This window comes from Mytilus trossulus, chromosome 14 (genome assembly GCF_036588685.1).
Source record: "Mytilus trossulus isolate FHL-02 chromosome 14, PNRI_Mtr1.1.1.hap1, whole genome shotgun sequence".
Lineage (NCBI taxonomy): Eukaryota > Metazoa > Mollusca > Bivalvia > Mytilida > Mytilidae > Mytilus > Mytilus trossulus.
The window spans coordinates 67,899,677-67,927,240 of NC_086386.1; the positions used below are offsets into that span (position 1 = coordinate 67,899,677).

The 27,564-nt window shown below is 31.3% G+C and overlaps 1 protein-coding gene across 1 annotated transcript; it reads right to left on the minus strand.

Annotated features, from left to right (window-relative positions):
• Positions 1 to 5,529: 5,529 nt before the first annotated feature.
• Positions 5,530 to 27,064, minus strand: LOC134695704 (uncharacterized). Its single transcript, XM_063557072.1, has 9 exons — positions 26,611 to 27,064; positions 12,147 to 12,325; positions 11,550 to 11,619; positions 10,743 to 10,922; positions 9,446 to 9,515; positions 8,189 to 8,355; positions 7,551 to 7,635; positions 6,682 to 6,848; positions 5,530 to 5,877 (listed from the first exon to the last, which is right to left on the minus strand). Exons 4-9 carry the CDS (start codon positions 10,788 to 10,790, stop codon positions 5,725 to 5,727), a joined length of 690 nt encoding a protein of 229 aa, XP_063413142.1. The 5' UTR covers positions 10,791 to 10,922; positions 11,550 to 11,619; positions 12,147 to 12,325; positions 26,611 to 27,064; the 3' UTR covers positions 5,530 to 5,724.
• Between the last annotated feature and the right edge of the window lie 500 nt (positions 27,065 to 27,564).

Here is a 27,564-nt window from a genome sequence, read left to right on the forward strand (position 1 = left end):
TAGTTTCTCAAAGAATAGTTCTATATCCGGCTATAGGACTAGTCTAAGTCCACTTTCTTGCATTTTTTCCATTATATCCGTTTGAGAGAAACCAAAATAAAAGCATCCGAAAAAGGGGAAAACATAAAAACTTATAAATGCAGGAATATACATATCTGGTGTAATAATAAAAAAAAAAAAATCCACTAAAAAAATATTTTTTTAAAACAAAAACGAAAAAGTAAAGTAATAAAGAAAAACGAATTCGAAAGTCCATAATCAAACGGAAAAATCCAAAGCTCAAACACATCAAATGTATGATACTACGAAGCCCTTATACCCATCATTATACTTATACCGGCCTATTTAGCTAGAATCAGTTATATATATATAGAAACGTCAACATAGTGTAATTTAATAATATAACCGATTACCTACTTTTTCAAACCGCAAGATATTTGTCGTGTTCAGATTTTCTAGATTACAATTTACGATCTAATACCGGTATATCATTAAAACAGAATAACTCATGCATAGGCGTTTAAAATGACATAAACATTTCAACAAATGAAATTCAATGGTTGCATATACATTAAATGACACCCAGGTTGTCGTAATCTCAACCTTGGTAATTGTGATGTACTATATATTTTTTCAACTTAGACATACTAAACGGGTGACTCGACCTATATGTCCTTAAAATGTATTGTCAACAATAGATCTGACACACATTGCTGATGACAAACATTATATGATTTACCCACTTTTCATACATGTTTTTATGGTTTGAATTTGTTTTAAGATGTATTGTATTATGACGATTTTCATGCATCTTTATCTTCAATTGTTTAACCAGAAAACAAAGTTTTAAATCTGTTATTGTAAACTTTCATATTTCATTTTTTTACCACAACAATTACGATTATGGTAATTTGTACCGTTCTTAAAACATATGAGCTATAGAGACATCGTTTGGTCATTGATGAATAGTGATACTGCTTGCATTGACAATACCACCCCATCTTCTTACTTTTAAACCATGTATGATTTATAATTGTTGGCATCCATCGAGCATTGATCCACCTACTTCATTAATCTTTTTTTTCTAATATTTAGTTTTGTTGTCATGGTAGTTTCCAATAACAAAACATGGACTTATAACATCTGAATATATTATGAAACTATGGATCCGATCACGACAAGAAACTTTTTACACTAGATCAATATCAAATAAATATCACGTGGTCCTCATTCTGAACTTAAAGACTTAAACGATTTGAATAACCTACGTAGATATAAATATCTTCATTGAACAAAGACTGTCAAATCCTTTATATTCAAACCAAAAAAGATGTCCCTGAAGATGGCATTCTAAAGATGCTCTGTTTTTTGTTAACTATCATTGTTGTGCCCCGATTGTTGTGTGAAAAATAAGATTTGTTTACCAACATACAGTTTTATATCCTATGGGACCAACTTTAGTCCCCCTACTGGCGATTTTTCCCTTATCCGTTTGAGGAAAAACAAAACTTGATAGTATCCGACAAAAATGGACAAACATAAAACTAGTAAATACAAATATATAAATATGTAGTATTAATGATAAAAACACACACAACAAATTTCCACTCAAAACTCAAAAAACAAAATCTGACCTAAATTCATAATTTTGAGGAAGATAAAATTATATACTTTGTTAATTACCGATTAACTACTTTTATATACTTTTATATACAGCAATTCATTTGTCGTGTTCAGTTTTTAAGATAACAAGTTCCAATCTAATATATCATGGAAACAAAATAGCTCATCCGTTGGGGTTAATATTAACTTAAACATTTCAACACATGAAATTCAATAAAAGTCATACATAGTTATGATACCCAGGTAGTCACCTTAATCTTAAATTTAATTGACACTTATGACGTTCAATGCAGTTTTTCCATTTGACACACTAAACATGACTCGACCTATATGTCTTTAAAATGTTTTGACAACAGAAATTTTTGGCACAATTTAAATGCTGATGACAAAACATAAATACGTCATTTTTTTTTAAATGTCGAATTTTGAACTTGCAAAATTAATTTGAAGTTTCAGTCTATTTGGAACAACCCTTCTTATAAGCAAATCAAAACGAACAGTACTATTCGAACAACATATAAAAAGATGCAATCTGGATAATTTCATACATGAATATATTGAAACATTATTTAATAGGTGGTGCATTTGGAACAACCCTTCTTATAAGCAAATCAAAACGAACAGTACTATTCGAACAACATATAAAAAGATGCAATCTGGATAATTTCATACATGAATATATTGAAACATTTTTTAATAGGTGGTGCATCATGCTAAATATGTGATAACAAATCTCTCTTAGCTGCAATAATCTATCAAAAAATGCAGGCACGGGAATATCGTATCCATTGGGAGACATATACCCCATATGCAGGTGCTGCTTGAATGTTGCTACTAAGATATGGAAATTTCACAATTGGAAAGCTAAAATCATCTCTTATGTCGTAAAGTTTTGTTTTCAACCGACCCTCATTGTCAATTTCTAGATGTAAGTCAAGACATGAGGCCGACTTAACTGTATATGTAGTATCCTTTATCTCTAGTTCGATTGGATAGATGCATTCAACATAGTCGCCAAATTTTGAATTATTTAGTGAAAAGTAGAGTTAAAAGATATTGCTAACTTCTTATCTTTCTTCCTTGGAAGTTCCTGTATGAAGTCAGCCTCATTATAATATAGAAACAAGCCTGCAATGTTCCCATTGGAATGCCGACAGTCTGTTGAAACCACGTCCTCAGAACGTAACAAATGTGTTGTCTATCAAGAATACAAGCATCTTGATAATGTCAGTTTTTGTTTGTTTGAATCAGATCTTTTACAAAGTAGGATTTATTCCTCCCTAAGACAAGATACTTGTATCTACGTTGCCCATTTTTTTATGATTGCTTATTAACCAAAGACTTATCTTTTAAGAAATTAAACAAAAATAGGTATTTTACAATGCTAAAAAATAAAATAAATAATGAAACAGTCTTGAAAAATTTAATCTATATAAATAAACAGTAAATTGCATTAAAAGACCAATATAAAATAATAATTAACCCACTGTCAAACTCAATACTATTTGTATAAGTGTTGATGTTTATGATTTGCTGTAATAGGCTCCTAAATGGCGAATACTCTCTGGTTGAAAAATTCTATTTACTAGGTACAAGTCGAGTACTTCCAGGGAACTTACCTCAAAGAGCATGTACACTATATAGAAAAGTATGTTGAAATGATAACAAAAACTTAATAATTTTATGTACATATCTATATACGTTTTATGGAATCTTTGTTTATAAATTGTTACATTGTTTTACTCTTTCCAACCTTTTACAAGTGTTGTACCTTAATGGTAGTTTTGACTGCAAAGTCACAAACTTAATAAATATTCATATCTTAAAATCATACATTTTCAACATAGCAATTAGTTGAGCTACATTAATTCATAGCAGTTACACATACAAACAATCACACAAATATTTAGTAAAAAAAAGACTTTATTTAAAAAAAAAACATTATAGGTTTATTGTATGCTCATTCCTTGAGCCTTAGCCTTATCAGAACTGTTCCTGCGATGTGCGATTATTCAGATAAGTTTTAATAAAGTCACGGCCGAATTTATGGGCTTTGATGGGCAAAAAGTAGTTGATGAGCAAATAAATGCAATATTTTGATATCTAGCTATTCGCAAATAGTTTTGTTCAAATGTTTTCAATTGATTCAATGCACTTCAAATGTGCTATTAACAAACTAAATGCTTATATTTTCATAGTTATTAACTGCGGATTTCTAAATATATATGACACTTTAAATTTAAATCATTGCTGTTGGAGATTTATTTCCCCGAGGGTATCACAAGCCCAGTAGTCAGCACTCTGACATGAATTGTCATGGATATTGTTATATTTATAAATTAACTGTTTACAAAATATAGATTTTTTTGAAATACTAAGGCTTTTCTAGCTCAGGCATAGATTACCGTAGCTGTATTCGGCAACACTTTTTGGAATTTTGGGTCTCAATGCTCGTCAACTTCGTACTTCATTTGGCTTTTTATAAATTGTTTTAGATTCGAGCGTCACTGATGAGTCTTTTGTAGACGAAACGCGCGTCTGGCGTATTTATAAAATTTAGTCCTGGTATCTATGATGAGTTTATGTACAACCACTGGATCGATGCCACTACTGGTGGAGATTTATTTCCACGAGGTAATCACAAGCTCAGTAGTCAGCACTCTTTGTGCTGACATGAATTATCATTGATATTGTGATATTTAAAAAATTAACTGTTTACAAAATTATGAATTTTTTGAAATACTAAGGCTTTTCTACCTCAGGCATAGATTACCTTAGCTGTATTTGGCAACACTTTTTGGAATTTTGGATCTCAATGTTCTTCAACTTCGTACTTCATTTGGCCTTTAATAACTTTTTTAGATTCGAGCGTCACTGATGAGTCTTTTGTAGACGACACGCGCGTCTGGCGTATTTATAAAAGTTAGTCCTGGTATCAATGATGAGTTTATTCACTTATTTACTGATAAATAAACTCAGCATAGATACCAGGATTAAAATTTTATATTTACGGCTGACGCGCGCCTCGTGCACGAAAATACTCATCAGTGACGCTCTATTCTAATAAATGTCCAATAAAATACGAAGTTGAAGAGCATAAGCATCAAGTTTCAGTTTGCACTGACCTGATAAAAGACATTGACTTGTATCATCTGTTCAATTTCATTTATTCTTAATAGAATGATGACTTTTCATTAGCAACCAACAACAGAATGAAAAGAAAAATCTCATGAGTCGGAAGCGTTTTTCTGGGTTTATCTTCATCAAAGTTGAATAGCCAAGAATGTATACATACTACCTATAAAGTGAAGAGCTAAATGACCAGATGAACATAAAATGATAAAGTGAATACATCTAAGGCTACGTTGAATAAGTGATTTGAAATCGTATTTCATAATAAATATAAACATGATCAATTTATAAACGAATAATTTTATAAAGCTTTTCATAAATCACACCAGAACCGAGAACTGACAACTGAACTAATGATACGTTCGGCTGTAAAACCAGTGTTGAAAAATGAAAACAACTCTTAACAAATCTCAAGCGTCAATCTTGTGATGACTATGATAATCTTTATTGTCAGTTGTATGCCACCCTTACTTCAAATAAACATGCAAGTCTAGTTTTAAACAATCTAATCGATCATGTTTGGTGTACTAACGAATATGATTCTGTTTGTCTCAGCATATTAACTATATTTTCTAGGAGCACGAACGTGTTATAACACAGTATTTTTTACGCTACGAAAGTCTTCAATATATCATTACTGGTCATATTATAATACGATATGGTAGCGTTTTTATGTGTTAAACATGGAAAAGGAACTTTCCGATTTGAATTTACGCTAGAGTTCGGTATTTTTGTTATTTGACTTTTTTTTCAGGCATTTTAGTCGACTGGTTTCTGAGTTGTCAATGTACTTTCCCGTTTTATTTAAAAATAATATAATGACACAACTTTTCATCAGAGATCAAATGACACGAATGTGAAAGACTTTCAACAATGAGCAAAACCAGTACCATACAGTTTGCTATTGAATGCATCTACGTTACATTTTCTATTTTAAATCATATCATGAATATTTACTTAATTTGTATTTTAACCTGAGACAACCTTGTATGCAAAGTTTATGGTCGTTAAAACAAAGTTTGGTAGTTTCAAGTGTTCATAAGCTGTCGTTTTTAATGACTTTGGTTTCGATGTACTCTTCATTGTTTTTTCTGTAACGTAATTAAGTGTTATCAATCCATTCTGAAAAACAAATTAAAGTCAATCTTAATCATATGTAAAGAAGTGTAATTGCATTAACTATTTCAATTAAAAGAATCATGAATCATGTAAATGTGTTAAATTTTAACATTTGGCAATAATTAGGGGTTAACACTCTTTTTCCCCTTTTTTAGCAATCGTCATGGAAATGCGATAAACCACTGCTTCCACAATTTTCTACCAAATAAAATTGATCTACAACTATTGGTTTTCCTTAAACCGTCCTATTCACAAACTTAAACATTTAAATCAGCGAAAATCTATTAATAGATCAAGATTGAGGAGCAGACCAAATAATCTACATGAAAATGAGATGTGCCCATGATAATGCAACAACAAACAAAATACTATAGAAGCTAAATATTGATTCATAAGAATAAAGTATAGCTGAAATAACATCTATCAGGAAACGGCTTGAGAAACGCAAATTAAAAATTAAACATAAATTTTCTGAATGGATTACAAAATAAGAAAGTTTTAAAAATATCAGTTGACATCTTCTCGATGCCTTGGAGTCAAAATATTTCGGAAGTTTAATACCGTTTCCTGATAGATGTTATTTTAAGAATACAGGGGGCAATAGGAGAATAGCAGAAACGCCTACGGAAAACTTTAACGAGAGAATGGTAATCAGTTTTAAAACGACTTCAAAATTGATGAAAAAACTTGTTTTTAATAAAAGACGACAATAAAATACTAATTGCTGTCTTGCATAAGTTACTCCCGGAGACCATAGTTCTTTTGTATATTATGGACAGTTTGATACACGCATTAAAGATGTCTTACCTGTTTTAATCGTGAGCATGTTACACAACATTCGTTGAAATTCTTTTGACAGAATCCATCAGAATTTTTGTGGATATTATAGCTAGATGGTTGTTCGAGATATCTACATTCAACTAAGCCGTCTCCTACCCAGGCTCCTGTGTCTTTGCATGCCTCTGTTGGTCGTACTAAAAACCAAACGATACAACTTTACCGATAATTGATCACTTAACTGTAAAACATGCCATCGTTCTTTTAGAAGTAAGAAAATTTATCAGAGGGCTGTACTTTTTTGTTTGTTTCCAAACGCAAAATTTTTCAATGTTGACCATTCTACTAAACGCTAAAGCTTCAAATGAAATGCTAGTTCGGCAGAGAATTGAATACGAATCATTTATTGGTCCTCTTTAATCACTAAACATGACCACAAGTAACATTCGATTTGATAAATAAATTGATTATGTGTGGATATTTGTCAATATCCATGACCAGAATTCTTAAGCATCATGAGAACGTCCAAAGGTCAGCCTTGACGCCAGATATTGACTGTTAAGTAAGCGTTTTTGTTGTGCTTTTTAGTTTTACAAAAATATCCATATTAATCAACTAATTATTAAGTTTCTTGTTCTTATATTTTTTTTATTGGTTTATTTTTTTATTTTCCTGTTTACACATTCTAAAGTGTGTGTGTCATCATAACACATCCAGATGATTTTGAGAGGTCTTTGAACATAATGTAGAATGGAGCGTTTCAGATCATTGTATACAAAACGTAGTACAGGATTGAAATCATATCAAACTGATAGGATAACTGTGTTTGAAAAATATATATTTCTATATTGGAGCTTCTTCGAAATTGGTCAATCCATCTAAATTTCATTTGAAATTACCTGGAAGTGGAATTGATGCCTTCGATAAAGTATGCGATACAACTGTTGGTACTATCGAAACAGTTCCAATTGTAGAGTAGCCATTCTGAAAAAATGCAAACAGATGCAGAAATTACATTGATAAACTCTTGCGTGAAATTTGTGTATTTGCAAACAGAGGAATAGTGATGAAATGTCGAGGAGCACAAAGAACTATACTATTTTCAAAGTTTGAAGTAGCGTATATATTTTATTTAATGTGTCATTGATTGCATTGAAAGTTAATGACGTTTTATATGTATTTCCATGTAATTGATTAAGACCTACAGGTGACTGAAATAATGCTGTAAAAGTTCTATAACCGTTACGATGAATTTTTTTTTTATCATCTTATTAGTTTGAACATTCTTTTGGTATTTTGCACCTTCATTTGTAAAAGCCGAATATATAAATAAAATCAACAGGAGCTTTGAAGTTATGTTGTCAAAATGAGAAGACCAAACATGTTTTCGGTCAATATGTCGTACAAAGTTGCAAACAGTTTTGATATGATTACTTAAACGGAAAAGTCATGTTAATCTAGCCAATCTGGACTAATGTTTTTCTTGATAATTATTGGTATTTTTTTTACAAACATTTGTATTTTGAAAATTTCCAACCTGCTTTAATCTTGTACATGTAGCACAACATTTGTTGAAATATTTCTGACAGTATCCAGCAGGATTTTTGTGGATATTATAGGCAGATGGTCGTTCTAGATATCTGCATTCAACTAAGCCGTCTCCTATCCATACTCCGGTATCTTTGCAAATCTCTGTCGGTTGTACTGTGAACAATATAATAGAACTTTGTTTATGATTAAGAACCCTGATGTTTAACACTGGATAGTGTTCTTTTATTATTATCTTTCATGATACCAGAAACTTTAGTAATCCTTTTTTTAATTGCCAAAATGTATTAACAACATATATTTCATAGAGAATTGAAGAGGATCATCTTTGATCAAATTGGGTCTATCGGCGGTTGAACAAGTTTAAGTCTATTTCGCAGTTTGAGGTTTGAATTTAACGACAATGATCACTTTATGAGTGTTTAATTGGTAAATGCCCCTCCCAAATCCATGATAGGTTATAGGTAAAGGATTGCTTTATTTTTATAAGTCAGCAGAAATATTCATTCAAAGATGGAGAAATATAGATAGTGGAGTTGGGGAATTTTTATGTTTAAAGAGGCAAAATGCACACGTTTAAGAAAGATTGTCAAGTGTTCGAAATTAAATTTAAGGAATAAGAATAAGAATAAGAATTTAAGAAATTGTAATCAACCTACTACTTAATGTGGATATTGGTCAGTACAAAATGTTTTTATTTTCAAATTATATAGCATGTACATAGTGCCATGACTAACTTTCATTCATATCTTGTAATTTTTGTGGCTTATGCATAGAGATATAGCTTGGTATAATATCTATTGGATTTTGATCATTAGTCTTGTTCTGTCTTCCTGTGTTGTAGGAAGTAGTTTTGTTGATTTTCCTGTTTTTTCTAACATCATGAAATTGCAGTACATGTTCAACTAAAGAAGGGATGAACAGACAAGTTTGTGGGCAACATGTTTGCAATATAACACTCATTTTAACGATTGGGTTATAAATAAAATCATCACAGATACCAGGATTGAAATTTTGTATTTGCGCCATACATGTGTTTCGTTTACAAAAAACTAAACAATGACGCTCGAATAAAAAAACAAAGGCAAAATAAAGTAAGAAATGGAAGAGCATTGAGGACCTATGTAAAGATGCTAAAATAAGTACTGACATGTTTATTCTATAATGTTTATATAAATGGCAACACTATAGGTATGACATAACAATTAAAACAATCTAATGCTATCTCAATCGAAATGACAATTACCTGATATTTGATTTGATGCTTTTGTCGAAGTGTGAGAGACAGCTGTACTTTTCGTTGTATAGTAACCATTCTGAAAACATTAAATAACTTATGTTTACCTAAAAAGTACCCTTACAGCTATCAAATAAATAAACAGAGGTGCAATATATCACCATAATTAAGTAACTTCCTACTTTATTTGACCTTTTAAACATTTTTGAATGTCACTGATGAGTCTTTTGTAGACGACACGCGCGTCTGGCGTAAATATAAAATTTCAATCCTGGTATATATCTATGATGAGTTTATATCACCATAATTAAGAAATAGACTATGTCTTGGCGGAGAACCGAGTGATCTTTTCTTTAACGTGTATTCTACGGTTCAGTGTGTTTACAGGTGATAGTACTTGATATTATATATTTGGTTTCTGGAACATTTATTTGTTTCCCTCAATTGTATACATTTTATTCAATTTTAGTTGTTATAATCTATCTCTTCCTGTTGTTGTTGGTGTTGTCAATTTCTCTAGACTTCTTGTTGAATCTACTTTCTCTTTTAATTCAAAAGAAAGGACAAAATCATAACCATTTTAAAGTAAAAATTAAGGTTCATATGAGAACAAAACATGTTCATGTTCTTACGAATATATGTGACCAAAAAGTTAAATTCTTATTTCCATGCGAACGAATTAAATTTCTGGAACAATCACATAGGTCACTTTTATTGAAATTCAAAATTTCAATTTTTAGAATAATAAATTAAATGGTTGAAATAGAATATATCAACCCTGTCATTGGCTTTGAAAACCTCAGTTTGAATACAATTGAAATTAAAATATCGGAATTTACGTGACCTTAGTGTATATAATTACAATCATCACATACGCTCGAATAAACTTAATCGTTTATAATCGACGCAATACAACGTATACCTTAAAATTTGCACGAGGAAAAATGGCAATTGCGACAAAACAAAACATTTCGGAAACGTTTTCCGTCATTCAAGCAGAGAGTTTCATTTATTTTTTTAGATATACCTCGATATAGTAAGATGTGGTGTGAGTGCCAATGAGACAACTCTCCATCCAAATAAAAATTTATAAAAGTAAACCATTATAGGTCAATGTACGGCATTCAACACGGCGCCTGGGCTCTAACCAAACAAAAAGCTATAAAGGGCCCCAAAATAACTAGTGTTAAACCATTCAAACGGGAAAACCATTGCTTGTTTGAGTGTACACCGTTTTTATTAGTCTCCTTTAAACCTCCTTTTTTTTTTATAGAAACCGCAGTGCACATTTTAGGATATCAATTACCTGTTTTAGTCTGGTACACGTTACACAGCATTCTTTTTGGTACTTCATACAAAAGGGTTCTGGGTTTTTATGGATATTATAGGCAGAAGGATTTTCTATATATTTACAATCGATTTCGCCACCTGAAAATCATAACACCGCTATCCTCACATGTTCCCACTAATACAGACACCGGTGTAACTGAAATTGAAAATATAACACCATGATCATGATTAACTTATCAAAGGATATGCATTTATTCCATTAAAGGAAACATACCTGTTTATTGGGTGGTCATAACCAACTTTTACAGTAGAGAAATTAAATGTGAGATTTCCATCCAAAATTGAAATTAAAATGTTACGTTCTGTTTATTAGAAAACCGCTGGGATTCAACAAAATTTTAAAAATAATAAAAAAAAAAAAAAAACAACAACTTTGAATTGACCATTTGATGTAGAAGATACCCTTATATCAGATGATTAATAGTTTGAGATAGTGTTAAGACGTGCGTTTCATTGTTCAAGGCTGTATGTTGCTCTTTAGATATAGTTTTGTCATTTTTGTCGTTTAGGTGACTTCTTCATATTTAAGTTCACCTTAATATTTATATAAGAATATGTTCTGGTTGAAAATGTCACTCATTGGATTTATATCAGTGTATTAGATTGGAGGATGGTAGTTGTGGCGTATGTGGCGTAATATTAAGACGGAATTAGCCATCGATAAATAAATGTATAACTGACTTTTACATATGTTATAATAAATGGCAAATTAAACATCATTGTAAGACTACTTGTGTGTTTTAAAACTTTGTAGGTAATTTACCTGAAAGTGGACTTAATGCATTTGTCGTAGTATGAGTGACAGCGGTACTCTTTGTTGTTAAGAAACCATTCTGAAAACGTTAAAAAATTAATGAAAAGTATATTAATAAACTAATATCTACAAATCAAGCTTACAAATAAATGAATAGAGGTGAAATGTATCACCCTAGTTAAAGAAATATGCTCTATCTTTGCGAACCAAGTGGTATTTTCTACAAAGTATGTTCAAATAATCCTTCTTGATATTATTCATTTGGTTTCTGGTAAATTTATTTGTCATCTGTTTCTTGATTTATACAAGAAATTTTTATTTCTTTTTGTTATTCGAGTAAAAGTTCATCTTTTCGTGTAGTCGTTACAGATCGTCGTAAGATTGAACAAAAAATACCGCCTTTTTAAGGTATCAAGGAAAGTAAACATGTGCTTGTTCTAACAACTGTATGTCCCGAAAATGTTTGATTCCTATTTTCCTGCTAACTATTAATGTTTTTAGAATACACTTTGAAAACCTTAGTTAAAATACAATTTGTCCATAATGAAATAAGCATGGGATACTACTCTCAGTTCACATAACATTTTCCTTATTGCAAACAATTACCTGTCTTAGTCTGGTACAAGTTACACAGCATTCTTTTTGATACTTCATACAAAAGGGTTCTGGGTTTTTATGGATATTATAGGCAGAAGGGGTTTCTAAATATTTACAATCGATTTCGCCACCTGCAATCATAACACCGCTATCTTCACATGTTCCAATTAATACAGGCGCTGATGTAACTGAAATTCAAATGGAAAACATTTAGCATGTTGAACTATTTAAGTATAAGAAGACACATTTTGTGAATGCTAAATTAAAGATACCAGGATTATAATTCAGTACGCCAGACGCGCTTTTCGTCTACACAAGACTCATCAGTAATGCTCAAATCAAAATATTTATAAAGCCAAACAATTACAAATTTGAAGAGCATTGAGGATCCAAAATTCCTAAATGTTGTGCCAAATACGACTAAGATAATCGTCTAAAGAAGATTATGTATTCACTGCTAACCTTTACACTGGAGAAGTTGGATCGAGATTTCCATCAAAAGTCGAAAAAGAGTTAGGTTTTGTTTAAGAAAAACTCTGGATTCAGCGATAATAAAAATTAAAAGAAACCTTAGAATTGACCATTACAGCTAGAAGTAACCACTTTTATAAATGGTAAAGTGGTAGGGATAGTGTTTAGACGCATGGCTATTGGTCAAGTCTGTATGTTGCTACACTTCACATAACTACTGATTAACATATGAATAGGTTATTATTTAAAATATCTCTCATTGTTTTTGTACAAAAGTGCTTACCATTACTAGCGGCTTATCAATATTTTGATTTAAGTTTTTCATTAAAAGTGTATCTTATTATGCTACCATGAGCATTCGGTTATACCTTTACAATATTTTTGTTATATAAAAATGATCGTAAAATGTGGTAAAATAATAAAATACACTATTAATGAAAAACTTAAATCAAAATATTGATAAGCCGCTAAAAAAGCGGCATTTATTCTTAAATATTCGTTTTTCACAAAATATTGATGTGTGATATATCCTTTAGCTAAAAATGCTGAGTTTTGCCTCTAGTATAAAAATTCTAAGAATCATCCACATTGACACTATATATCTTTATTTCTCAACAAACCAAATAACATTCGTATAGAGATACACACAATAAATACCACATAAATTTACAAAATTTATGCGAAAGCAAGAGAGAGGCAATTTATCATAAATTATAGTATATATATACTAGTCAACAAAAGAAACGATACAAGATATTTTATCAAATTAAAGATAAAGTTGTCCGTTTATTGGACCAATATTGGAGGTAGTAATACTTAATCATTATGGAAATATAATTCCCTTTAAAAAAAAACATATTTTTTGACGATCATTGAGTACAGAAAAATATAATGAAATTCATATCCGGTATCGCTAGTTACAAATTTTAAAAGCATTTTCCATTTTCTCTTGCACATTTTGCCATCTAATCTATGATTTTCTATTTTTAAATTAAATAATGTAAAAATATTTCTATCATCTAAACTTTTAAGATAATATCCAAATTCACAGTTTTCGTTAGTTTGTAGTTTTTTTGCAATTAAAGCACGTTAATGCGACATTTCTGTTTAAATTGATCAACAATACTACGTTAATAATAGTATATATATAGCCATGTATCACTGACAAAATATTGGATGTCCCACACAAATGATACTGAAATACGGCAATTCATACTAATCTATTTTACAATCGAAACATTGAAAAGATTAGTGAAACATATCTTATATTCAGTCTATATTCGAAAGAAGTAATATTTATCTATAGCTATACAGCTGTTGGTCTTCTCGTCGTTTGATTTCTTTTCATTTTCCTTAATCTTTTTTATGAGACTAGGACGGATAATTTAATCATTGCAATTAATTTTTTTTTACAGATATACTATTAAGTCTTAACACTTACCGGTAAATATACTTATTGTATAAATAAAGCATGAAATCTGTGCAGTAGTTTGTTTCATTTCAAATTATTGTCTCCAATGACCTGAAAGCACTTCGACAAAACTATATCAAAGGTTATTTTAGTCCAAGTTGGAAAACTTAAATGCCTTAGGGTTATGATGTTGAAGTAGAATATTTCTTATATATGTCTATAAAAGGTCAACTGATTTGTTACCAGAGTGCCCCAAAATATTAAGAACCTACCGTGACTGCGACCTAGATATCAATCAGGAAATGGTCGATAAGGTCAACCTATTCCTATTTCAGGGTTTATGTAAGTTAAAAGTTTATTTAAATACTGTGACGTATTAAGTAACCATCCATAAAAAGTCAATTAAACTAGTGACGGGAAAGAACTATAATGACATCGTCAACCGATGTGTGTAAAAAATTGAAAATGTTTTCATTTGTATCAACTATGAACCCAGTTTCCATTAATAGTGATATCATATTTACACCTACTAAAGTTTTATCTATGTACCATGTTAGAGACAAATACAGGCATTTATAGTGTTACAACATTTATGAAGAGACATGTATTGTCGAAATGCGCATCTGGTGCAGGAAAATTGGTACCGTTAATGTTATGTCTACCACTGGGTCGATGCCTCTGCTGGTGGACTGTTAGTCCCCAAGGGTATCACCAGCACAGTAGCCAGTACTTCGGTATTGGCATGAAAATACGGATTTTTTGTGTTATTAAAATTTGCTGTTACAAAATGTTACAAATTATTATAAATTAAGGAATGTATCTCCCTCAAGCAAAGCTCTGATTCCTTTCACAGATTTGGCTATACTTTTTGGATTTATAGCTCTTCAACTTTTACATAAGCTTTAGATGTCAAATATTTTGGCCACGAGCATCACTGAAGAGACATGTATTGTCGAAATGCGCATCATCTGGTGCAGGAAAATTGGTACCGTTAATGTTATTATACGTGATTTTCACGTCATTCTTTTTTGTTCGTTTGCAATCATTGTCGAATTTTAAGGGTGCTTTAAATGGTGCACAAAGGTTATAAACAACGCAAATAACATTGACCTACATTGGTAGGTCAATGTAATTACTTACCTTTTCAAAAATTTAGTTGGCGACAGAACGCAAATTTTAATTATCGTGATATCTCTATTAATTTATATAAATATATATATAAATAATAAATTCATTTATTCTGAAATTACCAGTCAGCTGTATACCACATTTTGTGGTTTGTATTTGAAGTGTACATACAAAAAGTATACTCGTAATTTTCTTTTCGAGAAAAAGGTATAACTACTAACTACGTAATAATTATTTGGGGACGCGTTAAGTGTTGTCGCTATTTATCAAATTCAAAGACAACTGTTGGGAATAAAAACAAATAATTTAAATAGTAATTCTTAGTTTTCAGGTCAAATAAAAAGACGTACAGTGTCAGAAACGGATACAATCGAAAATCATTTACACGCGCTTCAAAACAAAAGAAAAGTTCGGCGCCCCTTCGTTTCATTCATGTTCCAAAAAACCGCAAATATAAAGTATCAGGCAGGGATCGAAAAAAAAATCAATATTTCTCCTGTTTCTAGATAAAAAATTTTTAAATAAGTACATACATTGTATATAAAATCATACTAGTTTATGCTTAGACCATTTTTTGTAACAATGTCTATATAATCCTATTAATAATTGTGGGCATGTGAGTTTCGTTTGCAGTGAAAGGATTATAAAATTATGTGTTATGCTGGCAAACAAGACGGTTTCAAGAAGGAATGAAAATTGAAGTCGGAAAAAAATATTTTCAACCATAAATATACATGAAATAAAGTTTGGAGTTCAAGAAATTCATAAACAAGTATTTCATGTGTTCAACCTTATAAGGAGCACAATAAGTGGTCAATAATCGTATTATACCTCAAAAGAAATATACATTTATTAATAGTTTTGTACGTTAGACAAACGACTTATCAGTGACCATCGAAAACACAAGTTGAAATGTCTTTGTTTTTATTAGAATGGGTGAATATTTTATTGTCATCTAATTATAAATATAGTTATAATTTTTCTATGTATGTAGATTTTAAATTCTGACTATCATTAACATCATTGATTTATATTTCTAACTCAGATATATTCCCTTGTTTTGACAAATTTATTCTATTGCAATTGTTACTTCTTCTAGTTTTTACAATACATTATCATTGCTCTTTCTCATAACAGCTGGTTGGTGAAACAAATAATTAATCTTTTAGCGTCTATGATGAGTTTATTATCTAGGTTGATCCTGAATTCTAAATTGTATTTTATTATAGCTCCCTTCCTCAACATCTTAAGGTAAATTTCCATTCCCATTTGTATCACCTACAACTTAGGTTTGTTCTTGTGATTTAGTTATTACATTTATTAACGATTAACCTTTTTGTACTAAAACATAGACTATATAAATGATTATTTATGTCTTTGACCAAACGTGCATATAAACGTGATTTGTACGCCATGCTATTTTTGTTCAATTTTATTCATTAATAGTACTTTAAATTTTATAGACGGGTTATCAACTTTAAAGGTAAATGAACATTGACCTAGAGACTAATGACCTGTTAAAAAATTCGGCGACACGTGTCGATTTTAATCGAACACCTCTATACTAAGAAAAGAACACCCGCTTTAATATACATCAATTTATCACACCATATAGTGTACAAATGATAGGTTAAAAAAAATAAAGACGAGCTGTATATGTTGTCTTTGCCATAATGTTATATTTATTACGTTTGAGATATTTTTCGGGCTCCACTGATTGGTCCGCGCTTCAGTCTTAATTATTTCTATAAAACCAAGACAATTTTCATTTCAAAATTAAAGAACTAAACGTGAAATTGTCATTTTCAAATTGCAGGATAAAACATAGGGGAAACTTGACTTTATTCTGCGTCTAAAGTTCGAACAAATTAGAGAGTGTGTTTGATAGGACAGCAATGTGGCCCCTTTCGTACTCGTATGGCAAGTATGACCATGAATCATCGTTAAAACATTGAGGAGATAATCAATATGTAAATATTTCATTCTTTTTTTGAATTCATCGTTTGCTTCCATTTCAATTTTTGTTTAGATACAGGTTTTCAGGTCTGGAATAAAATTAACGGTACTAATTTTCTTGCACCAGATGCGCATTTCGACAAAACATGTCTCTTCAGTGATGCTCGTGGCCAAAATATTTAAAATCCAAAGCTTATGTAAAAGATGAAGAGCAAAATCCAAAAGGTCCAAAAAGTATAGCCAAATCCGTGAAAGAAATCAGAGCTTTGCATGAGGGAGATACATTCCTCAATTTATAATAATTTCTAATATTTTGTAACAGCAAATTTTTATAACACCAAAAACATTCATCAAAACATTGATTGACAAAATGATATTGTAATATTATGTTTGTAGCAACAAATCGCATAACCATAACTGATTATTAAGCTTGTCGACGCCTGCATTCAGAGTCGTCAATTGAATACTTATGCTATCAATGTTTGCTTGGCCCAAATTTGTTTGAAATCCTAGAATCCTCTTATTTGTAAGTCTATTTTTGGACGTATATCGACTTTTTATAGGAACAGATTCCACCAATATTGTTCATACATGTACTTCGCTTCTACACAGGTTGATGAATCAAATTGAAACACTTTTCGTCTTGAAATATTTGAACTGAGGATAGAAGTCAAATAGCTGAATAGCACATGTCTTATCATATTTTCCTACAATATTCTTATATCGTATATCTAATGTATATTTTAAAATTAGTTCACGCTTTTAGTCCATCTATTTGATTACAACTTACCATGCTTATAGGGATTTTGAGTTTATTTTGAAAAGAGGGGCGAAAGATACCACAGGGACAGTCTATCTATAGATAAAAAATAAACTGACGACGTCATGGCAAAAAAATTAAAAAAAACACAAACAGACAAGCAATAGTTAACAAGACACAAGGCACAACATGGGAAACTAAAGATTCAGGAACACAAACTCCACCAAAACCTGGGGGAAAATTATGCAAACTTTTTTGTAATAACATCCTGCAAATTGATTTGTTTGTTAAAGTTGTCCGCTCTGAAAGATATTATGTTGTCTAAGAAAATAAGATCGACAGACGAATTGAAAATGAAAATAAACTCATCATAGATACCAGGATTGAAATTTTATATAAGCCCGTTGAATTTCATGTTTATCCTTAGATAGCATCCCTTATAGTAAAAAAGAAAAGAAGGAAAGTCCAAAAATCATGATCAAATAGTTCATGATTGTAACAGAGTAAGGAATATAAACATGAAGCTGGTAAATACACTCTAAGATTTCAAAATAATGACACAGTTATTGGATAACAAAATATGTGACTCGTCTTGAACATTTTTATTACAGAGTACGTATGACAAACCGCTAGACCAAAAACAAGTACTGACACTGCAAATTAAAGTAACATAGAAGCGCGGTTATTGAATCAGACTGGAACCACGATCACCTGCAGTTCAGGGGGGATTACATCATCATAGCATCGTCTATATCTAATCTAACTCAATGAACTATCACAAACTGTTTCAAGCTCATAACTATTTACCGTCAACTTATAAATCAATAGTTTATATATGCACGCATAACAGTTTACATTTTACCGAAACAAAACTGAATTACTTACATGAAATATCATACGAACTAGTGGGTTTTATTATGAAAAAAACTGGAAAAAATAGATTTACAAAAATCTTTTTTCTTTAAGAGCGATATAGTTTTTTTCATTTAACCTATTGAAATCCAGAGAAATGTCAAGAACAACAAATCTCTATACTGTGACCAGAACTGTGTTGACAAGGTAAAATATAAGAAATCCAGATAGTGAAAGCATATAGTTTTAATTACAAATTAGCTTAGTACGCTTAATTTTCACGAATAAGTTAACTGGTTATCCCGTCTAAACTAACTGATTACCACGACTACTAACCCCTTAAAAAAGACTAAGTAACTTGTTATCTCGATTAAACTATTATTTTATCACGACAAAGCTTACTAGTTTTTACGAATTAAAAGAGAGTCGAAAGATACCAGAGGTACATGCAAAATTAAAGGTTTAAACAATAAATGTCAAAAAGAAAAAGAAACAAACCAGATAAACAAACAAACAATAGAACACATACCACAACATAGAAAGCAGGAAACTGAGCGACACGAAAAAGTATCAGGTGATCTGGAAGGGAAAAGAGATCCTACTTCACATGTGGCACCTGTAGTGTTGCTCATATTATTAAAATCCGGTAATAAGTCAAAATCGGTAAGTCACATACGGGAAAGCGGACGGGATTGTAGTTACGACATTAGGAACATATCCATTTTCATCTGTGAAACGGATATTCCGTAGCGGTCAACCAACTCGTGCTAGCGTTCCGTAAATTTACAAAGGGATGATTTCGACTTGACCCATAGGAACTCTTGATTTAATATCTTCCTTGTGAGAAGTTATCCTTGTCAATGAAATTATGATAGGAAATACAAGCCCTAACATATCGAATTAGCTGGGAAATATATATTACGTATGCAGTCACTGCTGTAATGTAGCTACATAGAAATATAAAGTTCACATAAACAAGCTGTAATCATCTCTTATGTCGATTTTTTTTTTTTTCCCTCCGACCCTTATTATCAATTACTAGATGAATATCAAGATATAAGGCAGACTTAATTGTAATTGCTGTATCCTATACCTCAAGTTTGATGGGATATATGCGTTCAACATAGTCACCAAATTATGAATTATTTAGTGAGAGAACATCATCTATACAGCGGAGAGTTAGAATTAACGGATATTTCTAACTTCTTTTATTTCTTCCTAAGTATGAAGTCAGCTTCATTTGAGTAAATGAACAATTCAGCTAATAGATGGACAAACTTTGTTACAATGGGAACGCCGGATGTTTGATGAAAAACACGTCCTCCAAACATAACTAATCATTTTGATAAGGTCATTTTTAAGATAGTGTTTTTGTTGGAATACAACATAGGATTTATCCCTCCCTAAGGCAAAACACTTATATCTACGTTGACTTTTTTTTTCTTTTTTATAAAAACAACCTGAAGCAACTCTATCAATCTGTCTTTTAGTTTAACTAAAATGGTAGCAAGACTTAGTTAACTCGTTATTAACGATTTTGTTGCTCGTTACAACAACTGAGATAACTCGATTCGCTATACAATTTTGCATCGTTTTTATAATAAGTAACTTTTTAACGCATATATCGATCTCCAATGATAAATTCACATTAGAAAGTCCCTTATCAAAAGGCAAAAACAAAAGCTCAATCACATCCCACGAACGGAAACAACTGTCATATTACTGCCATATCCTTATGTAGATAAGTGTTGATTAAACCTGTTCTTAAAATTACCTAAATCTCTCACTTCTATGACAGTCGCATGAAATCCCATTATATTAACACCAATTGGTTAACAAAACTAACAGACATGATAGGTAAAAATGTCAAAAATAGGTGAACAGCAGTAAACATTGTGTTTAAAGCTTAATCATTATGAAAACAAACAAATATGTCAACAAAGAAAAATCAAGAAGAAATGGTCTAAAGACGACAAAGCACATACGCAAAAATGAGTCTTAACACAGCGAGAAAATTCCGCAGCCGGAGGCGTACTTCAGCTGGTCCCTAAAAAGATGTACTAGTTCAGTGATAATGGACGTCATACTAAACTCCAAAACATAAATGAACTAAAACTAAAAACCATACAAGACTGCAAAGGCCAGAGGCTCCTGACTTGGGACTGGCGCAATTATATGAAAATCAAACACAATCCCTCTCGTAAAATATATGAGAAGAACATAATCCGTATCATGCCAACAACTTGTTTTAAAATAAATGTATTTTTTTCCGATGCAAAGAACCTAGAGTGAATCAATTTTAAAACCTAAATATGATATTTTTAATGACTTGACACCAGTATTGTAACTTTATCCCTTCCTAATAAGTCTGTTGAAAGGTTTGGTTAGCCTTCGATGTGAATGTCGATATTGTTGTGCTTTGTAAAGAATATAATCATTAAAGACTGGATGTAAAATATCTAAAGAATACAAAAGAATTACAATAGCAAAACAAAACCTTGACGGGACGGATAAATACCGCGCCACACCAAAAGTATGTTACAAAAACTTGACTAAACAGTAAAGCTTAATAATTTGCTAAGACAAATAGAAAAACACTATAACACGTAATACAGAAGATACACAGTGACATATTTCAAGACCATCATGTTCCTTTCACCAAAGGTTTCTCGAACTTGTCTCTGGGCATCACTAAATATGTAAATATTTCATTCTTTTTATGAATTCATCGTTTGCTTTCCATTTCAATTTTCAGCAAAATGATTAAGATACATGTTTTCAGGTTTTGAACCATGCTAACCATTTATCGACAATATTTTAATAATGTACGTCTTTGTAGTAACAAATTGCATAAACATAGCTGATTATTCAGCTTGTCGACACCTGCTATTAGGATCGTCAATTGATTACTTATGCTATCAATGTTTGCTTGGTCCAAATTGCTTGGATCTCTTATTTGTAAGTCTATTTTGGACGTATATCGACTTTTTATAAGAAGTGATTCCACAAATATTGTTCATTCATGTACTTCGCTTCTTCAAAGATTTATGAATTATGAATCAAATTGAAACACTTTTCGTCTTGAACTATTAGAACTGATGATAGAAGTCAAATAAGTTCTGAATAGCACATGTCTTTTTATATTTTCCAACAATATTTTTCTATCGTATATGTAATGTAATTAGTTCACGCTTAGTCCATGTATTCGATGACAACTTATAGCTATTTTGAGTTTATTTTGAAAAGAGGGGAGAAAGATACCAGAGGGACAATCAAATTCATCTATAAATCGAAGTTAAACTGACAACGCCATGGCTTAAAATCAAAAAGACAAACAGACAAACAATAGTATTAAACAAGACACAAAACACAACATAGAAAACTAAAGACTAAGCAACACGAACCCCACCAAAAACTGGGTGAAAATTATGCAATTTTTTTAATAACATCCTGCAAATTGATTTGTATGTTAACGTTGTCCATTCTGAAAGATGTTATGTTGCCTAAGAAAGTAAGCTCGACAGAAGGATTAAAAATGAAAATAATCTCATCATAGATACCACGATTGAAATTTGGTATCAGGCCGTTGAATTTCATATTTATCCTTAGATAAAACTTATATAAAGAAAGAAAGTCCAAAAATCATGTTCAAATCGTACATGATTGTAACAGAATAAGGAATGTAAACCTGAAGCTGGTAAACAAACCTATAAGATTTCAAAATATTGACACAGTTATCGGATAACAAAAAATGTGCCTCGTCTTGAACATTTTATTAAACAAAGTACGTATATGGGACAAACCGCTAGACCAAGACAAATCCAAAAAATTCAAATTAAAGTCACATACAAGGGCGGTTAATGAATCAGACTGGAACCACGATCACCTACAGTTTAAGGAGGATTACATCATCATAGCATCGTCTATATCTAATCCCACTCAATTGACTTTCACAAACTGTATCAAGCTCCTAACTATTTACCGTAAATGTGAAAATCATTAGTTTATATATGCACGCATAACAGTTTACATTTTACCGAAACAAAACTGAAAGACTTACATGAAATATCATACGAACTAGTGTGTTTTATTATGAAAAAAAAACCTGAAAGAATTAGATCTACAAATCTTTTTTTTTTCTTTAAGCGCAATATAGTGTAACCTATTGAAATCCAGAAAAAATGTCAAAAACAAGAAATATCTTTACTGTGAAAAGAACTGTGTTGGCCAGGTTAAATATACGGAGTCCGGTTAGTGACAGCACATAGTTTTATTTACAAATTAGCTTACTCGTTTTCACGAATAAGTTAAATTGTTATCGCGACTAAGCTATCGCGTTATTAAGACTAAACTAACTGGTTACTACGACTATTAGCTCCTTTACAAAGACGTAGTAACTTGTTATCACGATTTAACTAACTGGTTACTTCCACTATTAACTCCTTTTTAAAGATTTAGTAACTTGTTATCACGACTTAACTTCCTGAATATAAAATTTTGAATTTTCGAAAAACTAAGGATTTTCTTATCCCAGGAATAGATTACCTTAGCCTTATTTGGCACAACTTTTTGGAATTTTAGATCCTCAATGCTCTTCAACTTCGTACTTGTTTGGCTTTATGAATATTTTGATATGAGCGTCACTGATGAGTCTTATGTAGACGAAACGCGCGTCTGGCGTACTAAATTATAATCCTGGTATATTTGATAACTATTTACACCACTGGGTCGATGCCACTGCTGGTGGACGTTTCGTCCCCGAGGGTATCACCAGCCCAGTAGTCAGCACTTCGTTGTTGACATGAATATCAATTATGTGGTCATTTTTATAAATTTCCTGAATATAAAACTTTGAATTTTCGAAAAACTAAGGATTTTCTTATCCCAGGAATAGATTACCATAGCCTTATTTGGCACAACTTTTTGGAATTTTAGATCCTCAATGCTCTTCAACTTCGTACTTGTTTGGCTTTATGAATATTTTGATATGAGCGTCACTGATGAGTCTTATGTAGACGAAACGCGCGTCTGGCGTACTAAATTATAATCCTGGTATATTTGATAACTATTTACACCACTGGGTCGATGCCACTGCTGGTGGACGTTTCGTCCCCGAGGGTATCACCAGCCCAGTAGTCAGCACTTCGTTGTTGACATGAATATCAATTATGTGGTCATTTTTATAAATTTCCTGAATATAAAACTTTGAATTTTCGAAAAACTAAGGATTTTCTTATCCCAGGAATAGATTACCATAGCCTTATTTGGCACAACTTTTTGGAATTTTAGATCCTCAATGCTCTTCAACTTCGTACTTGTTTGGCTTTATGAATATTTTGATATGAGCGTCACTGATGAGTCTTATGTAGACGAAACGCGCGTCTGGCGTACTAAATTATAATCCTGGTATATTTGATAACTATTTACACCACTGGGTCGATGCCACTGCTGGTGGACGTTTCGTCCCCGAGGGTATCACCAGCCCAGTAGTCAGCACTTCGTTGTTGACATGAATATCAATTATGTGGTCATTTTTATAAATTTCCTGAATATAAAACTTTGAATTTTCGAAAAACTAAGGATTTTCTTATCCCAGGAATAGATTACCTTAGCCTTATTTGGCAAAACTTTTTGGAATTTTAGATCCTCAATGCTCTTCAACTTCGTACTTGTTTGGCTTTATGAATATTTTGATATGAGCGTCACTGATGAGTCTTATGTAGACGAAACGCGCGTCTGGCGTACTAAATTATAATCCTGGTATATTTGATAACTATTAACTTACTGGTTACTACGACTATTAACTTACTGGTTACTACGACTATTAACTCCTTTATAAATATTAAGTAACATGTTATCACGACTAAACTAACTGGTTACCACGACTGTTAACCCTTTTACAAAGACTAAGTAACTTGTTAACACGATTAAGCTAACTTTTTATCACGACAAAGCTTACTTGTTTTTGCGACTTAAAAAGAGTTGAAAGATACCAGAGGGACATTCAAACTGATAAGTCGAAAATAAACTGTCAAAAGGAAAAAGAAACAAACAGACAAACAGACAAACAAACAATAGAACACAAACCACAACATAGAAAACTAGAGACTGAGCAACACTAAAAAAAATATCAGGTGCTCCGGAAGGGAAAACAGATCCTACTCCACATGTGGCACCTGTAGTGTTGCTCATATTATCAAAATCCAGTAATAAGTCTAAATCGTTAGGTCACATTCGGAAAAGGGGACTTGATTGTGAGTTACGACATTAGGAACATATCCGTTCTCATCTGTGAAACGGATATTCCGTAATGATCAACCAACTCGTGATAGCGTCCGTGAATCTTACAAAGGGATGATTTCAACTTCACCCATAGGAACTATTGATTTAATAACTTAGTTGCGAGAAGTTTCCCTTTGTCAATGAAATTATGATAGGAAATGCAAGCCCTAAAACATCGGATCAGCTGGAAAATATATACACTACGTATGCAGTCACTGCTAGAATGTAGCTACATAGAAATGTAAAATTCACAATACTGAAGCTGAAATCATCTCTTTTGTCGAAAGTATTTGTTTTCCTCCGACCCTCATTATAAATTTTTAGATGAATGTCTTTAAAGCCCTATTAAAACATAATAAAAGCTATATCACAAGTTTCGAAATAATTCATTCTTTCATGTTTAAAAGTTGATCACTTGGGTTATATTTTATATTATATCATCAATTAGAGACTTCAGATACATGTATATTCGTACATATAAATCTAAATTTAGAAATAACAGTCATCGTTTGAAGTGATATTAGCATGATAAAAACGTGGCAAGAAAGCACTTAATTATTTGTGTAACTTTTTTTTTTAGTAACAAATATCTGAATACTTTAAAGATCTTTAAACCTGAAAGAGAGATAATTGATCAACGTATATATAGGAATAGATAGAAGTCTATACAAAACACAACCAGCAAATTTAATGTGTACCGAACCGCCGATTCGCAGATTAGGAAAAAAATATAAAAAGTCTACAATTTGCCCAGCGGTGTTATATGATATATTTACAAACTTTGAGGATGTTATGAAATATACCTTTTTACGTATACCAAGGATTTACTATACAAATTCTTGCGTATAGTAGACAAATATGTCGGTCAACAAAACAGCCTTTGTTTAATTTCAATGTCTATATAATATGTAATACTATACTGGGTGTTTGTGTTTAAAAATAGCCAAAACTAGCTGTGCTGAGCTTTTTACAAACATAAACACCAGGCATTGTATTACATTTGATAGAATAGAAGGCTATTTTGGTCGATATAATTGCCTAAACGATTTCCTAACATCAAATCGTATATCACAATATAGTATATAAGTATCGTTACGCAAATAAGACTTTTTCTGTATATAAGGGACGACATCAAAAGATCAATGTAGGATCAAAAACTTAAAACAAATAGTGTGACGATGAGAGGTGGAGGTTAGGTGGTTAAAATTGCTGCAGGTTTTGTTAATTCAAAATCGATTTAACATATATCAATATTCAGAAACATTTATTGACCAATAATATTGGTCAATAAATGTTTCCCAAATTAAGTTCAGAATGGGGTCAATGAAGAAACTTAGTGAATTAAGTTTTTTTTATCCTATTATACCTTGACCTTTTAATGTCGTCCCTTATGTGAATAAACATGATAAAGTCATATGCATATATAAGCATCTATTGCATTTCATGAATACCTTTGAATAGGAAAAGATATGTGCACAATATCATCGGTAAGTTTATGAGAACTCATTCATTAATTCATTCATTTATTCAGACTTTGAGTTTGTTTCAGGGCTTCCAGTTTTTCACTCCCTCAAATCATATACACATCTACTATCATTAACTTTGAAACTTACCAGTGAACACTTTTATTCCATATATAAAGAATAAAAGTAGTGGAATTTTCTCTCTCATTGTATTATATATTCTCCCAAAACGAACTGAAATCACCATGAAAGTTCACAAAGTCTCGTAAACCACGACGTTTTTACTTTATGGATATAGTAAGTCCTAAATAATATTTGATCACATTGGAACACCCTAATATGTTCTTCAAAATATCGATGAGAAAAATATTCACTTTGGCAAACACAATGTGAATAAATTTAAAGTTAATATTTATTAATATCTTAGATACGGCTGGTTTAATACTTAACACAAAGATTGTTATTCTGTATTTCATCAAATTACAATTCGTCATCCCGATTTCCAGTTGATTTATCCGCATGTCAAAGAGCAGTACATATAATACCATCCCCATCTATTGTAATGTAGATATGACACATTTTTTGTTGTGATAATTTGGAATGCAACGATTTAGTAGATTTATATATGTACCTTTTAAGGTGATTTATTTAATAAATATGAACATTAATATCTCATTTAGATGTGAAAATGTTTTTAAGAAATCGTAGTGTAATGTTTTGTGTTTTGTGTATTGTATGCACGATGTGAGATCGTGGTGCATGTTTGATATTTTTCACCAGGATGAGGGGGCTACACTGATCAAACATTTTTAAGTATAACTATTTTATCATGTGTATATAGCGCTGCGGTTTGAAAGTCAAGCATAAGGAAAGCATAATAGGTTTAAACATTACGACCAAATACGACTCAAACCAACTTTGCCTCGGCAGTCCGAGCTTTATTTTGGCACAATTACTCAGTTTATGATACGAAATATGATGACAAATACATTTATACACCTGGAAAAAAGTATCGTAACACTTCCATTGAAAACCATGTAAAATTTTATGATTGAAGAATGTGTATATATGATAAAGTAAAACATATTAGAAATAAACAGTATC